General features: G+C 37.7%; 1 protein-coding gene across 2 annotated transcripts in view; it reads left to right on the forward strand.

Annotated features, from left to right (window-relative positions):
- The window catches only part of LOC115624572 (serine-rich adhesin for platelets), a 90,378-nt gene extending 86,860 nt beyond the window's left edge, over positions 1-3,518 (forward strand). For both annotated transcript variants that reach the window (XM_030519301.1, XM_030519302.1), the window contains one exon: positions 747-3,518. In XM_030519301.1, the coding sequence (XP_030375161.1) occupies positions 747-3,065 (2,319 nt within the window). In that variant the 3' untranslated portion in view covers positions 3,066-3,518. The remainder of the gene's footprint in view (positions 1-746) is intronic.
- Positions 3,519-19,065: the final 15,547 nt, after the last annotated feature.

The following is a 19,065-nucleotide window of genomic DNA, read 5'->3' on the forward strand; positions in this document are numbered from 1 at the left end:
AAATTGAATGATAATCATAAATATAAGAACATAAATTTAATTACTGTCATCCAATTCGCTTGCTGGAATAATTTTGAACTGAATTCTCTCTTGCTCGTTCGGCATCTTCATTTTAACAGTGAACTCTTTTATGTCAGTTGTTGGCCAATTGTTACTACCTCTTTGTATAATTCTTTGTGACGTTCCATACCAGAATGGTTCCTAGCTGTGTGTGAGATGTACTATGTGTTTTTATTTGTTTGTGTTGTTTTGAATGCTAAATGGAATAAAATCGAGTAAAAAAAATTAAAATTTTTTTTTCAAACCGTGTAAAAACCGAATTAGGAGTATGGGTATTAAAATATTAAAGTATTAATTATTAAGTATTTCTTAAAATTTCAAATACATATTGTATGTGTGTGTGTTTTCTTGAAGTACGGCCTCAATTTACATTATGCCGGCTATTACTTATTTTAAAGCAGTCCTAAATTAATAATTCAGTCTTCAAAGTAGACTCGCAACGTTATTAGTATTTTGCAAGTAATTATGATTCAAATCAGTGTGCTTTGATCATGAATAGTAATATTGGATTCCATGTACAGCTATTGTCTATCCATGCCATTTACACATGCAAATAATCACGGAAAAGCAGTTGAGTTTTCATTTTTGTTGTCTGGGTGTGGAGTAGTTGGGCACTGAACACAATAACTTTGCGAAATTTGTTATAACTTGTTCATAATTTCTTCACGGATTTTGTTTCATTGCAGAAAGAAAGGGGCGATACCTGCTACTTCAACGAGACCATCGTGCACGGTTATTTTGTATTCCGTTCCGTAGTCGATCTGCAGCGACGTGTCGGCTTCACGCATCGAGGTAAGCCTGTGGGGCCCAAGAAAAGCGTCAACGATGCCTGCTACATGTTTACCAAAATCGAAGCCGAGCAATTTTTCCATCAGCACATGTTACCAAAATGGCGCGAGACCGCCGCGATATTGGCAAAGCCTGCAGCAACAGTCGCCAGCAGCCAGCGACAACGACAGCAGCAGCAGCAGCAACAGCAACGGACAAACGGGCGGAAAGTCTCGCGCAATAAAAACTACCGCCACAAATCGAATAACCAAAATCAAAAGTTGCAGCAGCAGCAACATGCGAATAATGGCCATAATAGTAGTAATAATTTAAGTAGCACTAAACAACATTTAGAATTAGAGCGAAAGCAACAGCAGCAACAGCAACAGCAGCAACATCAAGTCCGGCATCATCATAATGATCCCACATTGCTAGCGCGACGACAGCAACACGAGCATAAGCAGAAGCGACGACTGCAACCGCAACAACGTAAGCAACAACGAGTGACAGCTAGTCCAACGAAGCACTCAACTGCCCAGAGTGTAACAGCAACAGCAACAGTAACAGCAACGACTACAACTGCTGCAACAGCAAGTAGGCCTTCGGCGGCAAGCAGGGTCATCAGCAGTAGCACAACAGTGGCCAGCAAGCGTAAAGGACGGCGGAGAAAGGGACGCAAGGGACTGAAACATTCCGCCACTGCAGCAGCATTCGAGTCTAGCAGCAACATGTACAGTGAGCTGACCAGCAGCCTTCCTACTGCCTACGAAGACGCCGACAATAGCAGCAGCAGCGGCTGGTTTGCCACGCCCACTGCAACAATCGATAGCTTTACGCAAGATGGTGCTGAGAGCAGCAGCGTCAGCAACATGTTGCTAACAACAAGTGCGGACAGTGTAAGGCCAGCCATGCCGAGCACATCATACAGCACAACCGATGCCTGGTCCACATTCGTCACTGAGCTTGAAACAGAAGCCTCAGCTGCTACAACAACACTGAGCGGCAGCAACGACACGGACGCCGACACTGATCTGTTCCAATACGAAGCTGAGTTGGTAGACGATGGAAGTGAGGAGTTGCTACACACGGCAGAGACGGTTGAAGCAACAGCCGCAACAAACTATGAAACCAAAGCAATAGCAACAAACAGCCAAGCGGCAGCAACAACTACCTCGACAGCTGCAACAGTCAGCAACGGTAGCAGCAGTGTCTTGCCGCTTAGTACAACAACAACAACAGCGACGACGTCAAAAACACAATTGGTGCTGGAGCAAACGCCACTGGCAGCGACTCTGGCCACACTTATGTACAACAAGTGGCACACAACGCAGCGGCAACACGAGCTAACAAACGGCAGCAGCAACACTAGCACACCAACAGCAGCAACAACTGCAATAATGGGTGGTCAGACTGATATAATTAATCATACAGCCAAGTTTAGCAGACTGCCCAGCAACAGCAACATCAACAACAACGAAAGTCAACAACAACAGTTGGTGAACAGCAGGGCGAGCAACAAAAAACAGAGGCAACTGAAAATGCGCCAACAAGTACCACGACTACAAGTGGCATCAGGAACAGCAGTAACATGGCACGCCACAGTTGCAACAACAGCTTTAGCAACAGCAGCAGCCACGCAACAGCAGCAAAATGTTGCTATCATAACACCCCATCAGCAACAGCAATATGTTGCTGACAAGCTATTCAGTATATTCAAGAACATCAATAGACACTTAAACAACACACTAACCGAGGTGGCACCTACAGAGCCGACAACAATATCGAATGCAGCTGCAACAACAGTCATAGCTGCAACAGCAACAGCAGCAACAACGAAGAAATCACTCCGCAAATCCACCCAAAAACTGCTGGCCACGCCCTATCATCAGCTTACCTACGTGCGAAACGAGGCAGGCGATATTGACATTGACAATTTGGACAATATCAGCGTATATCCAGATCTGTTTGAAGGCGAGCTTGATGAGATGCAGGGCAGCAACAACGAAAGCACCAGCAGCAGCAGCAGCAGCTTAGGCATCAACAGCAACAACAGTCGACTTACTTTCGTTAGCGGGTATTTGCCAACATCGGCAACGGCGGTGCTGCCTGAATCAATACGGATAGCCAAGATTAAAATGAATAATGAGCGGAAACGCTTGCAGCAGCAGCAACAACAGCAACAACAGCAACATCATCATCAATATCATCGCCTACGCTTGCATGGACTTTTCGCGTAGTAGGGCCGCTGGGTCGTGTGTATGTATGTTGGTTGACAATCGTTTGAAATTTGAGCACTAGCACACGGGCAAAAATTTGATAGGAATTACGCGTAGCATGCAATTAGTTAATAAATATCGTAAATATATACATATATGGAATACATACCTATACTCAGAGAAGATTTCGAAGCGTTTTAGTTTAATGACAAAGAATTTATACGAAATTACATGATTAGGCAGTTTAAGCAAATTGCAATATTTACTGTAAAAATCGAGTCTAAAATGTCAAATTGATGCAAAAAGTACGAGTACGCATCGACATTTCAATTTATAAATATATATAATGAACTGATACCTTGCTTGGAACACCTCAGACAGGTCTTCACTTTGCAATCGAAATCCTGCATTTTCATCAAGCACCTTTCCACTTCGCCACTAGCAACACTTCTAGGACGCCTAAAAGCACACTAAGAAAAAGAAAACTCAGGCTACATTTTCAATGGCAGGCTAAGGCTCTGACTTGCACTCCACATGCATGTGCAACGCAGTCAACGTCTTTACATGTACTTTTTCTGCGACGTAAGGTCTTGAGAAAATTAATAAAGTAAATCAAAAAACCAAAAAAAAAAAACAACAAAAATTTGTAAAAAAAAAAACAGTTCCAATTAAGAAGTACTCGAAGAACTGCTACATAGAGTTATAAATGAAAGACAATAAGATTTTTATTGATGTGCTACTTATAAACGAAGTATTTAAAAGCAACACCGAATTGTTGAATAAATGTTGCAGAAAAACAATTTGGTGTCAGCAAAGAGAAAGTAAAAGCAACTTGCAATAATAAATATTACGACTATATAATTATGAAATGTTTAGACGCACTGAATGTAAAACAAATACCGACTTTGGTTTAATTGAATCAAAAAATGTATTAGTAACGAGATTTAAATAATGTACAAAAGTAAATATATATATATATATATATATATATATATATATATATATATATATATATATATATATATATATATATATATATATATATATATATATATATATATATATATATTTTTACTCTTATGCATTATTTAAGTACTATATATATATATATGCATATATATTTTCAAAATTTTATAAAGCAACAAATTAGTATTGAAATAAATAAATAAATTTTATAAATTCATATGCAAAGAAATTAAGAAAATAAAAATTAAATCGATAACAAATTCGCACAGCAAAACACTTCCAACAAACATTTTACAAATATAAATACATATAATATGAGTATAGAAAAAAATTTACCTAAAAAAAAATTACTAGGCATGTGCGTTTGAATTGACAAAACTAAACACTAAAAAAGTAACAATAAAAACAAAGACAAAATATATTCAAAACATATAAACCGAATTTTGTAATATGAAAAATGGAAACTACCAAAATGTTATCGATATCGGTGAAAAACAATGTCATGCGTTTTCCTAACAGAACAAACAAAATTAAATATATTTAACCAACCTATTGAACAGTTTGAGGCATAACGCTAATTGTATAAAATATTGAAGAGAAAATGTATTTAAAAGACAGAAAATTTGAACACACACACACAGACTTCAGAAATGGCGAATGCAAGTTGTGTGAATTAAATAAAGCCGCAAATAGTATGAGTTCGGGTACGAGTATACTCATTCTCATTAACATAAAAATGCCATTACATACATACATGCATACATAAGGACATACATACGTGGTATGGTGTATACATACTCGTACTATGTATAGTATTGTATGTATGCTGCGAGAGATACCAAAATTCACAATGAATATACACACGTTATATTTATTAATTAAATATGAAACTAAATGAAATCAATTCCACTGCTGCTTTTCTACATACGAGTGCGAGTATATTACATAAATGAAAAATATTAAAAACAAAACAAAATGTAATTGTTTCTCATATATTTATATTATTATATAATATAAAAAATATACGAAAATACAAAAATAGTTCAAACAAATTAGTAAACCAAATACAGAAGTAAACAATTAAATTCTACAGTTAAATGGTAAAATGAAGCATCAAGTTTACGAGTATATGTATGTAGCAATATGTATGAATGTAAATTGAAATTTAAGAAAAACGATAAACGATAAACGAACACGATTACAAAAGGCCAGAAAAACGTTAAAGCTAAACGCTTAGGTGAAAATTTAATTAGTATGTACTTAAGAGCAGAAACCATTTAACAATTGAATATTAATATTTACTTAACTAGGCCATGAAGCAGCATTCAATTATGTATATCAATTGGACAAACAAATACAGTAACGTGTAATAGTGAACTAAAATCGAACTAAAAACTGTACTTAAATGTGCGTTGATGTAATATACAACAACAACAACAACAAATGCAAAACGTTTCACAACTAAACAAAAACGCAAACAACAACAAAAACAAAAACAAACAAACAAACCAACGCCTATTTTATTAAATACTTCTTCGCCTAATTTATTAAATCTTGCAACAGCCAGTCAGTTTAGTCAGGCCGCTTGTCATTGTCATTTGTAAATTCATTTGCACCTTTTCTATACTAATTAGTAATTGTAATTTTATTTCTTAGATTATAATTTAGTCTCGCCTTATTTGCCGCCATTTGCATTGTAAATTGTATTTTGTTTAATTCTAAGCCAAGTACTTGTAATTATTTATGTAAAAACGGATTAAATTAGGCACACTCTTCAACAACTTTCTCTACCTACATATACATACACTATACTACATATATGCTATATAGTAGTTTGTGAACATGGCAATGAATATGAAGATTTAGTTGCATTCGTGTGTACTTCGACATATTATGCAAATTATTTACATTCGTATACTAATCCTATCTGAAAATTAGCCGACTCAATTTTATTTTTTCTCGGTTTATTTAAAAGAAAACTAAAACGCAGTACTGCTTATTAAATTGAAATGCAAAATGTTGCGCCTATTTAAACAACTGTTTACATTTTCTAAGCTTCTATTATGGTCTAACAATGTGTGCAGAGAAAATATATAAATAAAACTATATAATAAATTAAAAACCAAATATACAAAGCGCATTTTAATATTGCATACATCAATCAGGTCATGCGAATGGGTAAGTATGTACACCTAAACAAAATTAATTGAAATCAGTTCATCATTTTTCATGAGTAGCATTTACATTACATACTCCAAATTTAAATCTCTCTAAAATCTTTCTACATAGCAATTTTTTTTTTTTGTAAAATATTATTAACTTTATTGCCGCAAAACTCGTGTTTTGGTGAGCAGAAATTGTTGGCTTTCGGGGCAGCAACAGATCCTCAGAAGACGCAATTAAGCAGTATATATTGCAGAAAATGTAAGTAAAAATCGTAAATGAATATAATATTATATTGATATCGGAAAAAGTATACGCTTTCGCCAGTTATATTAAAAAGCACATGCCAAGTCAAATCAAACTCTAGAGAAATTTAATAAAAACACTCGAATTGGCATGCTTCTAACATGACTGTTGAAATTGATGGTAATTTTGAGTCTTCATTGAAAACGGTACTGTCGAGCAAGCCCGACAGTGTAATACCCTATACCTAGAAAAACTCTTGGCATTGAGTTATATGCGCCCAAAGCAGAAGCAAAAAAAAGGGGCGAGCGTAGTTGATGCTGCAGTTTGTGGGCGTAGTACTGGATTTAAATTGTTTCGCTAATAACTTATCTTAGAATAAACCGATTAGGATGAAATTTAATTTAAAGTAAAGTGAATAATTGTATATTGATTACATGTGCCAAGTTTTGTTTATATTGCTTTTAAAATGTGGACAGTATTGACTAAATTCTATAGCCTGAGGAGAGTGGGGAGGGGGGAGGACTTGAATATGTATATGTTTATAAAATTATATTAGTATTACTATTACAATTAAAAATCAAACAAATACATAGTTTAAAACACTGAAAATGCTCACAGGCTCATAGAGTCGTATGGCAGGTAGGAGTGGGCGTGGTCCAATCCACCCACATTAAAATTTATATGTGCCAATTTTGAAGACGATACCTTCTCTTTTGGACTTTATGCCGAAAAACAGACTTCTGGACGTATTTGGCATCGTATTTGCTTCTGGCAACTCTCAGATGGGTGATAGACATGGCTTCCTAGTTCGAATTCGGATAAAATATAATTTCTTCATTAAAAATATTTAAGGTTTTCAGCTTCTATTAATAGTTATTATCAACCATAATTTAGTTAATAAACTACAATTAGGTTGTTTATGTATGAATTAGGTAGATCTGTCAGTAGCCCCACAAAAACAAAATAAATCCTCCTTAAAAGAATAACTCACCATGGCGAGACAAATCGATCTAAGCATATCCGTCTGGATGAACGTCTGGACGTCGAATAGTAAACAAACATAGTGCATGCAAACATATATGGACGTAATTGCTAAATAAAAATGAACTGCCAATACTCGGTGCCCCCAAGCTGCAGAAAAGATTTCATTCAACTTTTTCTGTCTATGTTACATGCTTTTAGACAGATTGTTGTTATCCCTGCAAGTACATTTGTATATAAGGGAATGGATTCGCATTCTTGCCTGCGACAAATGGAACCCAATAATTGTTTAAAGTTTGTCAAATTATTTGCACAGAAAAGCCTTGAACGTTGGCCAGATAAAGCAGGAACCCAATGCTACACTTGAATAAATGAACGAACGGGACAATGCGGACCACCCAGCTGGACAACGTCCTCAGTGTAGGTGACAAATGCTTGTCAGGCGACAATACTAAGTGTCTGCAACACATTGCAGACCCAGACAATATTGTAATGCTCCAAACACAGACGTCGCTGCCCAAATGACAAATCACATGTGCTGACATTTGACATTGTCTCTGGCTGAGGTCCAGGCCTCCCGCACGACTGGACCTGGACCTGAAGGACTTACATGCCAGCTTCATATTATTATTATTGTAAGCTTGAACATGTATGTGTGTGTATGTGTGTGTTGCGTGGTTGTGTGTGAATTTTATTCTGGGGTCTAGGCCCCAACTGTGACAAGGGCCGGCGGCAGTAAAAGTGTTAAGCAACAAAATATTTGCAGGCTCGCTAAAGCAAACACAGTTATGGAACGGCTGTCCACTGCCAACAGACCTTGGCCAGGCCCTGAGTGCTGCAGTAGCCGTCCAGGGCCGGTGTGAAGACCCGGCAGCCCAGACAGACCAGTAGGGACCACACAAGTGGGCAATGGCCCCAGGCACTGGATCGACTTCTGCTTTGCATAAAAACGCAGGCAGATTGCTGCAGAAGCTGTCCCCACAAGGCTCTGTTTAATTAAAAAATTAAGTTCCAAATCCCAACCCATTAAAAAGATTTTTATTTATACCTTTTAATTTCATCAATCGTTGCGACGCGGCGGCAGGTGTCGCATGCACCAAGGCCTGACATTCTATCCTCCTCTTGTATCTGAGCTCAGAGCTCGGAGCTCGGGGAGTGGTGCGGTTGGTTCTGCACTTTTTCTTCTCTTCTTTTCTGACTGTTACTGCTGCTGCTGCTGTTGTTGTTGTTGCTGTTGTTGTTTTTAGCTTTTAGCAGGAAACAATTTCATTTGGCCAGCAAGAATTCTTTTCAAATCTGCCGCCGTTAAGCAAAAAGAAAACATGCCAAGAAATAATAATAAAAAATAAAAAAATTAAAAATTGTATGCAGTGCCCAAGAAAAGTCAATCGTTGTCGCTTTTGTTGCTGTTGCTGATGTGGTTGTAGTTGTTGTTGATGCAACATTCTGTGCAGTTGTTGTTGCCGCCCGGTTTCCTTTTTGGCAGAACATTTTGTCAGGCACTGGCCAGCGACAACGACAACAACAACGACAACGTCGACGACAACTTGAGACGCCTGTCCGTTCAGATTCAGGTTGGCTGAAGCCCTCAGTTTTGGTTTATGAATGTCGCCATGTTGTTGTTGTTGTTGTTGCACATTCCGCACACATATTCACACACACGCACGCACACAGCCATGCGGCGGGCGACAGGATGAAAGAAACTGTTGCCTGCATACGGCATGCATATTTCGTATTTTAAGTATTTTTAGTACAGCCATTTAACATCATCAGCTTAAATATGCGTGCAAGATTTATGCGCACGTCGTTCGCGGCCGCAGCAAATGGGGCAAAAATTGGCATAAAAATGTGGCTAACACACACACACACACAAACACAGATGCTGCGCAACAATCCATTTGCATATCGATGCTTAAGCCCGCCTTGACTATTTGGGCCAAGTTTCTGTGCCTTTAAAGCATTTTATTATTTGAGAAATGCAGATGTCTGTACACGATTTCTTTGGGAGATTTAGTGTAATTAGCATTGCACGCACTGCCGATTTATCATCAATGTGGCTGCCATAAACCAGCACCGACTAACGACCATCGACCATCGACCACCAACCACTGGCTAACGGCCACTTAAAACTGGCGCCATTAGCCTTAAATATTAGCCACAGTATTGAATCGTCAATGCAGTGCCGCTCGCAGCAGGTGAAGATGTTTACCCACTTTTATCCACCAGCACCAAATGTTGCGCAAACGAGCTGCTAGAAATCAATGAAATATGCATTTTTTTTTTTTTTTGGGCGATTGTGTAAACATTTTTGCTAACCTCAAATGTCATTGCTTGTGACAGATGCATAATGGTTTTATTAAATTGTAAATAATCTTGTGGAACAGCTTTTAAAAGCACCAGTTCAGTGCAACGCCTCTTGGCAATCAGCCACTCAACAAATTATCGAAAAATGTCCACAACTTGATCACATCATCAAACGAATAAACTTACCTTCCCAAAAATATATCTTGTTTTCTAACAAATAGTACGTGGGTTGCGCCTTTTATTTCGCGATGAGCAATTCTAGAATTGTCAAATTAAAACTGCCAGTTGCATTGTTAAATATTTTTTAACTGAATAATACTTAAAGTTTTTTGTCAATAGACGGCTTTATGATATCTTTGTAGTCACTTCAAAAGATCACTTGGAGTTTTGGCGATGAAGCATCATACTCGGACACTATGGAACTGTTGAACAATATTTTAACAGTGGAACACATTGATGTTTGACACAATCGATGTATTGGTGAGCACAATCGATGGCAAAAGTCGAGTACTCATTATCCTAAAATCGACGATGCCAAAAAAATCAATATTTTTGTGCAACAATCGATTATCTATATATATAAAACAGTTTGTCCTGACTGACTGACTGATTGGTGATCAACGCACAGCCCAAACGGTAAAGGCTAGGAAGCTGAAATTTGGACTCAAGTATCCTTTCATAGTCTAGGTGCCCACTAAGAAGGGATTTTGGAAAACTCTAACTATGAAAAATCTACAATTTTCATCTGATTCACTTCAAACTTAGTTTGTATATTGTATTTGATATTTTTTTGGGGCCCAAAATATGGGAGTTTTCCTGTAAAAAAAATGTTGGGGCACAAAAACGAGCTCCAAAGTTTGTTTGAAAAATCCGCATTTTTTAGACGATCGACATAAAACTTGGTTTCTGAAATCAATAAAAGAATACAAAGAAAACTGCATACTCGGTTTTTTAAATTTCTTGTTGGAGCTTGAATTAGTGGGGTTTTCTTGGGGCACAAAAGGAAACCGCGTCAACAGCCCACAGCCCACACGGTAAAAGCTAGGATGCTAAAATTTGGGCTCAAGTATCCTATCATGGTGTAGATGCGCACTAAGAAGGGAATTTGGAAAATTCGAGCTCCAAAGTTTGTTTGCAAAATCAGCATTTTTCAACCGATCGACTTAAAACTTAGTTTCTAAAATCAATTAAAGAATACAAACAAAACTGCATACTCGGTTTTTTAAATTTTTTGGAGCTTGAATTATTGGGGTTTTAATATTTATTCACTATTTCAAATGAAAGATAGTTTGTGTTATTAATATAGTCCGATCGATTTCAAATTTGGGTAATGTAATCTACGTAACTAAATCTACAACTTTGCATTCAAGGATTTTCAAAATATGAATTTTACAAAAGCAGGCAGAACAAACAATACAAAATATCAAACAGTTGGGGACAACTAAGTATACATACACACACACACACACATGCAAACAGCTGTTCGTGTAGTTGCATGCAAACGATTGAAATAGCCAAAGCAACATGTGAGACACTAATGTGTATGTGCACATCTATGTATGTACATATGTATCTACATATGTATGTATGTACATTCGTCTTGCACTGACAGAGCAAGAAATGTTAATTAATTGAAAATTATATAATATAACATTTTTAAAAGTAATTTTTTTCTTTGTTTAGTGCATTTGGCATTAGTGTTTTCAATAATAACTTTATGCAGCAACAACAAATATCAAATAGTTGGGGACATCACATACACACACTCACACACAACAAGCAACAGTTCGTGTCTATGTGTGGGGTTCTCTACGTACGGTTGAAAAAGTAAAGAGAAACATACATATGAAAAATTTTTTGTCAAGAACAGAAAATGTTCATGTAAATACCTTAAATGCCTTCCTACTGGTAACTTATAAGGTGAAAACATATGGGTAGGTTATGCACACACAAAATAAATACAATTGAAAACATTATATTGAGCCGGGTTAAGACGGGCAATACCTGCTAGTGTTTTATATAATGAAAGATCGATATATGACATACCATGAGAACCAGGGAATAGAGTGCAAATAACACTACATTAACATTTGTTCTCATTGGATACAGCAATATTTGGCCATCGGAAAAGGCTCGTAACGGTTGTTGAAAAATTAGTTCCATTAGCCTACGAAAAAACGGCTCTCTCAACAAGATAACTCCCTGCTGCTAATTGCTTTCGCACCCACATTAATCTCCAAACCTGGCAACAAGTTACTTTCTCTATTGCCTAGATTCAAAACATTTGCTTTTACTTTAAATATATTTTATTTTAATAACTTAGTTTAAACCTTTAGCTAAATACAAATACAACTTAAATTAGGAGTAGAGTCTTATTTGCTTCAAAACATGGCTCGCAGGAAACAATTCTCAATTCGCAATTCATTCTCGAATGAAGAAACTTTTGCCACACAGAAGCGTATTTTCGAGGGGTTCTGTACATTGAGTACAGGCTATAAATTATAATTGCTGCTTCTTTAACCTGCTTGTAACCTAAAGGAATTCCATTGGAATTGAATTTCAAAAATGGTGGACATCAGGATTTAAAAAGAACAAAACTACTGTTTTTATGCAAATCTCTTTAGTTTTTTCTATGAACCGACTTGAGAGAATCTCATAAGTGTCCCATGAAATGTTAATTTAATTTATTATAATATCATACATAAAATTATTTTAATTTATTTTAATTAAAAATTTGAATTTTTTAAATTTATTAGCTAATGTCATATTTGTGTTGTTAATTATAAATGTAAATTTAAAAAAAAAAGTAAGCTGCTGAATAAAATTTTTAACCATTTATTACCAATAAAGTTACAATTTGAAAAACTAGAACAGATCAGGAATCTACAATAATACCTTGCAAATTGAAAAATAGTTCATATGCAATTACCGTCTTTACCAAATGTATTAGAATTTGTATAGAATATTGCTTCATGGTAAATATATAGTATAATTATAAGCAGTATACCCAATAATTATTTGGGCAATAATATTCCTGATTAAGCAGTAATTTTGTTGATGTACTGGCTTTCGCTTTCTTGGAGAGAACTGGAAAAGCTTAATTTTTGCAATTTAGAAATAAAATTGTTGAGTTAAATCAATCACAAATACTTTTTAGCTGCAATTACGTATCACATGCAATGACTCTTAGTTACCTCTCGCTTAAAAACTAATGTTTCTCATAAGGCTAATTGAGCAGTCATGATTTATTCAAATCAGCAAGTTAGTGCAACTTTTGGCACATTAATATCGAAGGTTCCTTGGCCAATAATTGCAAGTGGAACTATCACAGTGTGTTTCCAGAAATTGAACGACAGATCTTCAGGTGTTTTTCATATTAGCAGATCACAGCTGAAATGCTAATTTTTAATGAGCATTACATCTTATGCCGAGTCAAATGGCTATAGAAATTCGCATCGATGCCAGAAGGCCTTTATTTCCCACCAAGAAACGATCACCGACACCAGGACCAGTACCAGCACCAGCACGAGCACCACAATTTTTCATTGATAAATAACTGTCATTAGTTGGCGCGATTTTCCCATAGAGTTCCGAGCACTGTGTGGAGTTGCAACACCAAAGAGTTGTCAATAAGTTGAACAGAAACAAAAAAAATTTGAAATGCATTTAAATAAATTTGCAACAAAATACGTTGTACGCCAGCTCGAGCCGGATAGCTGCTCTAATGCTGAGAATTTGTTGTAGTGTTTGTTGCAACGACCATTTAGTAAAGTGTCTGCGAACAAGGTTAGACGCCTTGCCGGCGGCAGGTGGGTGGCATTTAATTAATTTGGTGCAACTTTTTGCGCCGCCGCCGACTGATCAGCCTTGTTAACAACTTGAAGCCGTGCCCATTGCCACAGGCACCGTTCATACTTGGTCAATGTGTCAATATATCAAAGACAATTGATCGATTGGCAGCTTGCATACATTACGCAAAAATCTCCTTCACCGCCGCCACCGTTGGTTTTCTACAAATGTTGCCAAACGGCTCGCCACCTGTCAGCGCATTATGATTAACTGTCACTTCTAACTCAAATTGATGGATTTATTGCTGTCGATTTGACAAATTAATGCAGCAGTTGGCCAAGGCGTTTATTGAAGCTTGCATCTGAATCCATTGCCTGCGCATTCGCATGAGTAGTTGGCCAAGTTAATTGAAACACAGGCGAAGCGCCCCATGAGCTCCACGCATATGTCAACATGGCCAAGCCATTTGGGTATAAATTTGAATGTGAATATAAATACAAGCATGAATTTGGATCTGCATTTTATATACAAGTATAGGATAGTATCTTAAGCTACGAGCCTTGTCTACTTGTGGTTTTCAATTAAGGCGGCCAAAAACAAATTTACTTTTTCTTTCTGTTTATCCAATTCGACTAGGCGTAATGAGTTTTCCCAACGTCCAACCAGTTTGCTGCCCGTTCGCAATTTTACTACCGTCTGTCAAACTCATACCCACAAAATATTAATTTATCGATTTATCTTTCTTCACTTCGATTAGGGGGTATTATATTTTTGTAATAGTATATGCGAAGCATTTACATATGTATGCGGATATATTTTTGAGGAATCGAAGCGCGACGAAACATTCTGAAAATGAGGGTCATTGGATTATTTTTAAAGGGGAAACCCCGAAATTGTTAATTTCAGCATCAAATATATCTAATTGATCCTCATAGACATGTTCTTCCATAGATTGGGAAAATATTTTTCTATACTATATATTTTCTGTACAAGTAAAAGCGCATTGACTTAGTTTTATATAATTTGTATTATTCAAATTTGTGAATCATACAAAGAATTTTAAATTGAGATTTGCTTTTAAGCGTTCTACAAGTAGTTTTAAACTGTGGAAATGTCATGAAGTTCACAACAAAAAAATTAAGTTCATTATTTTTTAATTATTAATTTAATTAATTTCTAGTATCCTCAAATAATTGAAAAACCAATTGTTTTTTAAGGGAATTCCAGATTCGGCGCCTACAATAGCCGTTAACTTTGTTTTCCCCATGTCCACACTCACAGATACAACGACGGCGGCACACACACAATTGCCTAATGAAATCGTAAGTGCTTTTATCTCTTAAATACTTGCCAGCCCGGCGACTGACGGGACGGATGACTGGGCGGCTGGAGGACTGGGCTGACTGGGCTGACTGGCAATTGAACGGGGCTACTGCTACATTTTGTGTGACTGTGACTGCCAGTGGCTTGGCATTTTTGAAATACCAATACCGGTTTTCATTTTCGGCTACATTTGTTAAATATTTGCGCTTTAATGAGCCATAAAGCCAATTTAATATTTTTCATAATAAATATTGTACAACGGTGCGTATGCGTAACGCATGTAACCAGCGCTGATAAGCTAAACGCAGCATTTAAAGACTGGTCAAATGACCACGGGGTGTGCTTAGCCAATGATTAGGGGTTCAAGTTTCGCTTTCTGAAACAACTCAAGCGATCTGGGGATGTGAGGAAAGAACAAAGATATACAAGTAGGTACTTCATATAGGGCTTCAGACTGGCGACCACACAACAAATTCAAAAATGCAATTGGAAATCAAACTGACACTTGCACGTGAGCTAAAATGTAACGCCATTTATCAAAATGTCAGTACGGCTTCCATTTGAGACTACTTGGCTGAGTGCATGATTGACTGACTGGATGACTGACTGGATGTCTCAAGACCTGGCCATGCCTGACATGGCTAACTGTCTGACTGTCCTACTGACAGCTGAACAAGTAACGAGCCCCAGGTCCACGTCCAGGTTCGCCTGTCGGACTGTGGCACCGACATAAGCAACCACCAACATGCAACATGAGTTACACGCAGCATGTTCCATAAACTATAGCAACAACTACAACCACCTTTAAAAAATCAATGCCAGACGCACCCACGACAACAGCAGCAGCAGCGGCTGGAAACATTTCAACAACTTTCGCCGCTTTTGGGCCACTGCCTGTCAATATTTTACGTGTACATATTCGGTTGGTTTTTCGTATATCTGTCTGCTGCATTTAGTGAGTTGAACTAAAAGTAAAGTTATGACCATGAATTATTGATGTTGCATGTTGCCAACAATGCCACATTAACTGGGCCAACAACTGGGTCAACTAATCCTCACGTTTGTCGTTTGTCGTTTGTCGGCAACCCAAACGATACACTGCACTACAAATTACAGTAATTAGTGCATGCTTTAAGTGTTTATCAGTGCATTGTCCGCTCGATCGACAAACAGATAGACGGACAGAATGAGGGACAAACTGATCCAGCCTCTCAGCCCGTGCCAATAATTACATGCAAGTGCGGATGATAAGGCGGCGACTGTTGATTGCCACTCTTTGCATGACAATTTGGTTTCAGGCGATTTGAAATTGATTTCGCTTTATGCGCCAGCGACTGGGTCGTCTTCATCTTAAGCGATAGTCTGGAGGTAGGGACCACAAGCCAGATTGGATGATTAAAGGAAGTCAGCACACATTTTTAAGAGTGTGATAATGAGATTGAAATAATACATATGTTTAATTAAACAAAAGAAGTGGCAAGCAGCAGTCAGATGATGCCAAAAAGAATCATTACATTATGGTGAATACACCAGTGAATAGATTTGAGTTTATACCATACGATGTCTAATTTATTCCAGACTAATCAGCTTTCCTTAACCAGTCAAATTCTCAATATAATTAAAGAAATAAATGTTCTCTGCACATCCCACAAAATGAATAAATATTCATATCGTATTTTATTATCATTATTATTACATTACATTACATTATTATAAAGCCCCAAAAAAGTGTTCATTAAAGGAATTAAGTTAGCAAGACTTCGTGCCCAGCACTTAAAAATTGAATACTTCCAAAAACCTACTGTAACCAACCCAAATGTAAATAACATCCACAAATAAATTACATTTTAAAAAGAAATAATATATATTACCTATTTGGTGGGCTTATTCGCCCAAATCATGACTAATTTTCATACTTTCATTCACTTACTCTACAAATATAAATTGCTTTATAGTTGGGCAGTGCCCCATTATTTGGTTAGCCTCTGTTTTATAAACTGATTAAATTTTAACAAATAAAAAGTATTTAAATATTGCACTCCTTATATTAATGACACATCAAGAATACTGTGTCAGTTTTACAGACCTGCTCTGAGGCCATTCCCTCTTACTTCGAGCCCAGACTAACGAAGATAAATAGTCTGAATATGAATGAACTAAGTTGAAGTACAAACTTCATAAACAATTTTTACAAGTTGATAACAAGTGGATTGTAAAAGGCACTATTTCTTGGCCATTCGTTTTGCATGTAGTAGTAGTAGTTGCAAGTCAAATTAAAACATTTTCGCTGGAGTCCATCAAGCCAAAGGACACTCTGCTGGCCAGTGACACAGCTCGGGCTGCTTGAAGAAGATATTAACTTAATAATTGATAATTGAAAGTAGTGTGTGGCGTTGCCATCAGCCAGCAGCCAGCAGCCAGCAGCCTCACGACTCCTCTCAGCCTCAGCTCGATACGACTTCACAGCTTTTGCCTTGGCTCGACTGTCAAAATGATTACACAGCCCGGGGCGAAAAGAAGCTGTCCACATTAAACGCTGCAATTGTTGTAGTCCAGTTGATGTTTTTGTTGCTGTGGAAGCTGCACTTGCAAATGAGCTGCCTTTTGAGACATTAAAGGGCACTTAGCATAATGATTTACAGCTTTAATTCACGCAATTAAATTGGAATTTTGTCATGTTGGTGTCGCAGCCAAACAATCAACCAAACGCACCCTGCCAGTTCAATGGAGCTGAAACCATCAGCCGGCCTCCCGGCTGACCAATCAACAACAACCAACAACAACAGCCTCAACAACAATAACAACCACAACAACAACAATGATGATGATGCGGGACAATCATGTGGATGTCGAGAGCTGCAGGCGACGACGACCGCCAACAACAATGTTATTGACACCCCAGACAAACGACAAAATGAACGTTTCGATTTCAGGCTCAATTTCAAGGCACAGCTTGGACAGAAGGTAGGTCGGACATACGTACAAGTACGGGCAGGATTATGGACTGTCCATTGTTTCTGTGGGGCAGTTGACAAATTCGTTGCAAGCGAAGGCTGAAGGGGTTACCGACACATTGGTGTGTGCTTGATTGACACTTTTGTTGAGTGCGACTGATAGGCCGGCGACTTATCACAGACATTGTTGGTGGCGTCGATGTTGCAATCAAGTGGAATGCCCGGCTGTACTAGGTGTAGGTGTGAAGACCTCATCTCAAATGTCATAATTGAACATTCATCGAAATGCAAATATTCAGCTCATTACATTTAAGGCAGCACCCACAATGGTAGGGCTACCTTTAAATGGGAATGCCGCCCGCAGCTCTGCGTCCGAGTTTCAAATTCAAAGCGCCATTTCATTAGCCAAGTCCAATAAATAGCAACAAAAGCAATATCAGTCAGCATAAATCAGTTGGAATCGAATGATGGCCATCACATTATGAACCATCCAGTGTGACACTGCGATCTCTCTAACTAACTGCGGGCCTTGTCTTTGGCGCCCCCACCTGTCTTCAGCCGCGCTTTGTCTTTGTCTTTAACTTTATCTTTTTGTCAGTCTGTCTGTCTGTCTGACTGTCTGTCTGTCCTCCATTTGTACCTGCTCTCTGGTTGCTGCGCAGCGGAAATTGATCAATTACAGCACTTTGGCATGCCGACCAGTTTCTCTGCGGCTGCAACCGATGACTGGAGTTTCTAGTTTGCCAAGCCGAAAATTTGCATAATTTAAAGTTCAACGACAAATGCATCGATCGCATCGACTGCTTTGGGCAAGAGCTCCAGTTTCGTTGCTGACGTTAATCTCCGAGTGCGAGTGCCTTATAATCAGTATGAAAAATGGGCGAAACGCCTTTAGTGTCATTTTTATGTTATCGTTTGATTTATAATAATGCTGATAGACGTCGATATTTTAATTGATTGGCACTACGATTGTGCCGGAGGTGTGAAGCAATGGTGCGGAGACATTAACATTACCATTCACGGAGTTGTTGCGGAACACTCCTAACACGATTAATTTTCGCATTTTGAGTTGATTTTCACAAATCCAAACTATGCCGTGCATGCTTACATCATTCCTCGTTAATACACATTATTCAACAAGTTCGAAAACAAAACTACATACCTATTACTTAAAAAGCATTCTTAATCTACGAGTGAGATGCAGTGTTGCCCATTTGGCTTTTTCCCCGTCAAATCTGGTTGTTTTTGAAATGAGATTGCGGGAAAATATTCGAAATTGCGGGAAGCGGGAATTC

The sequence above is a fragment of the Scaptodrosophila lebanonensis genome, unplaced genomic scaffold (assembly GCF_003285725.1).
Source record: "Scaptodrosophila lebanonensis strain 11010-0011.00,11010-0021.00 unplaced genomic scaffold, SlebRS2 tig00000061-arrow-pilon, whole genome shotgun sequence".
In the NCBI taxonomy this organism is placed as follows: domain Eukaryota; kingdom Metazoa; phylum Arthropoda; class Insecta; order Diptera; family Drosophilidae; genus Scaptodrosophila; species Scaptodrosophila lebanonensis.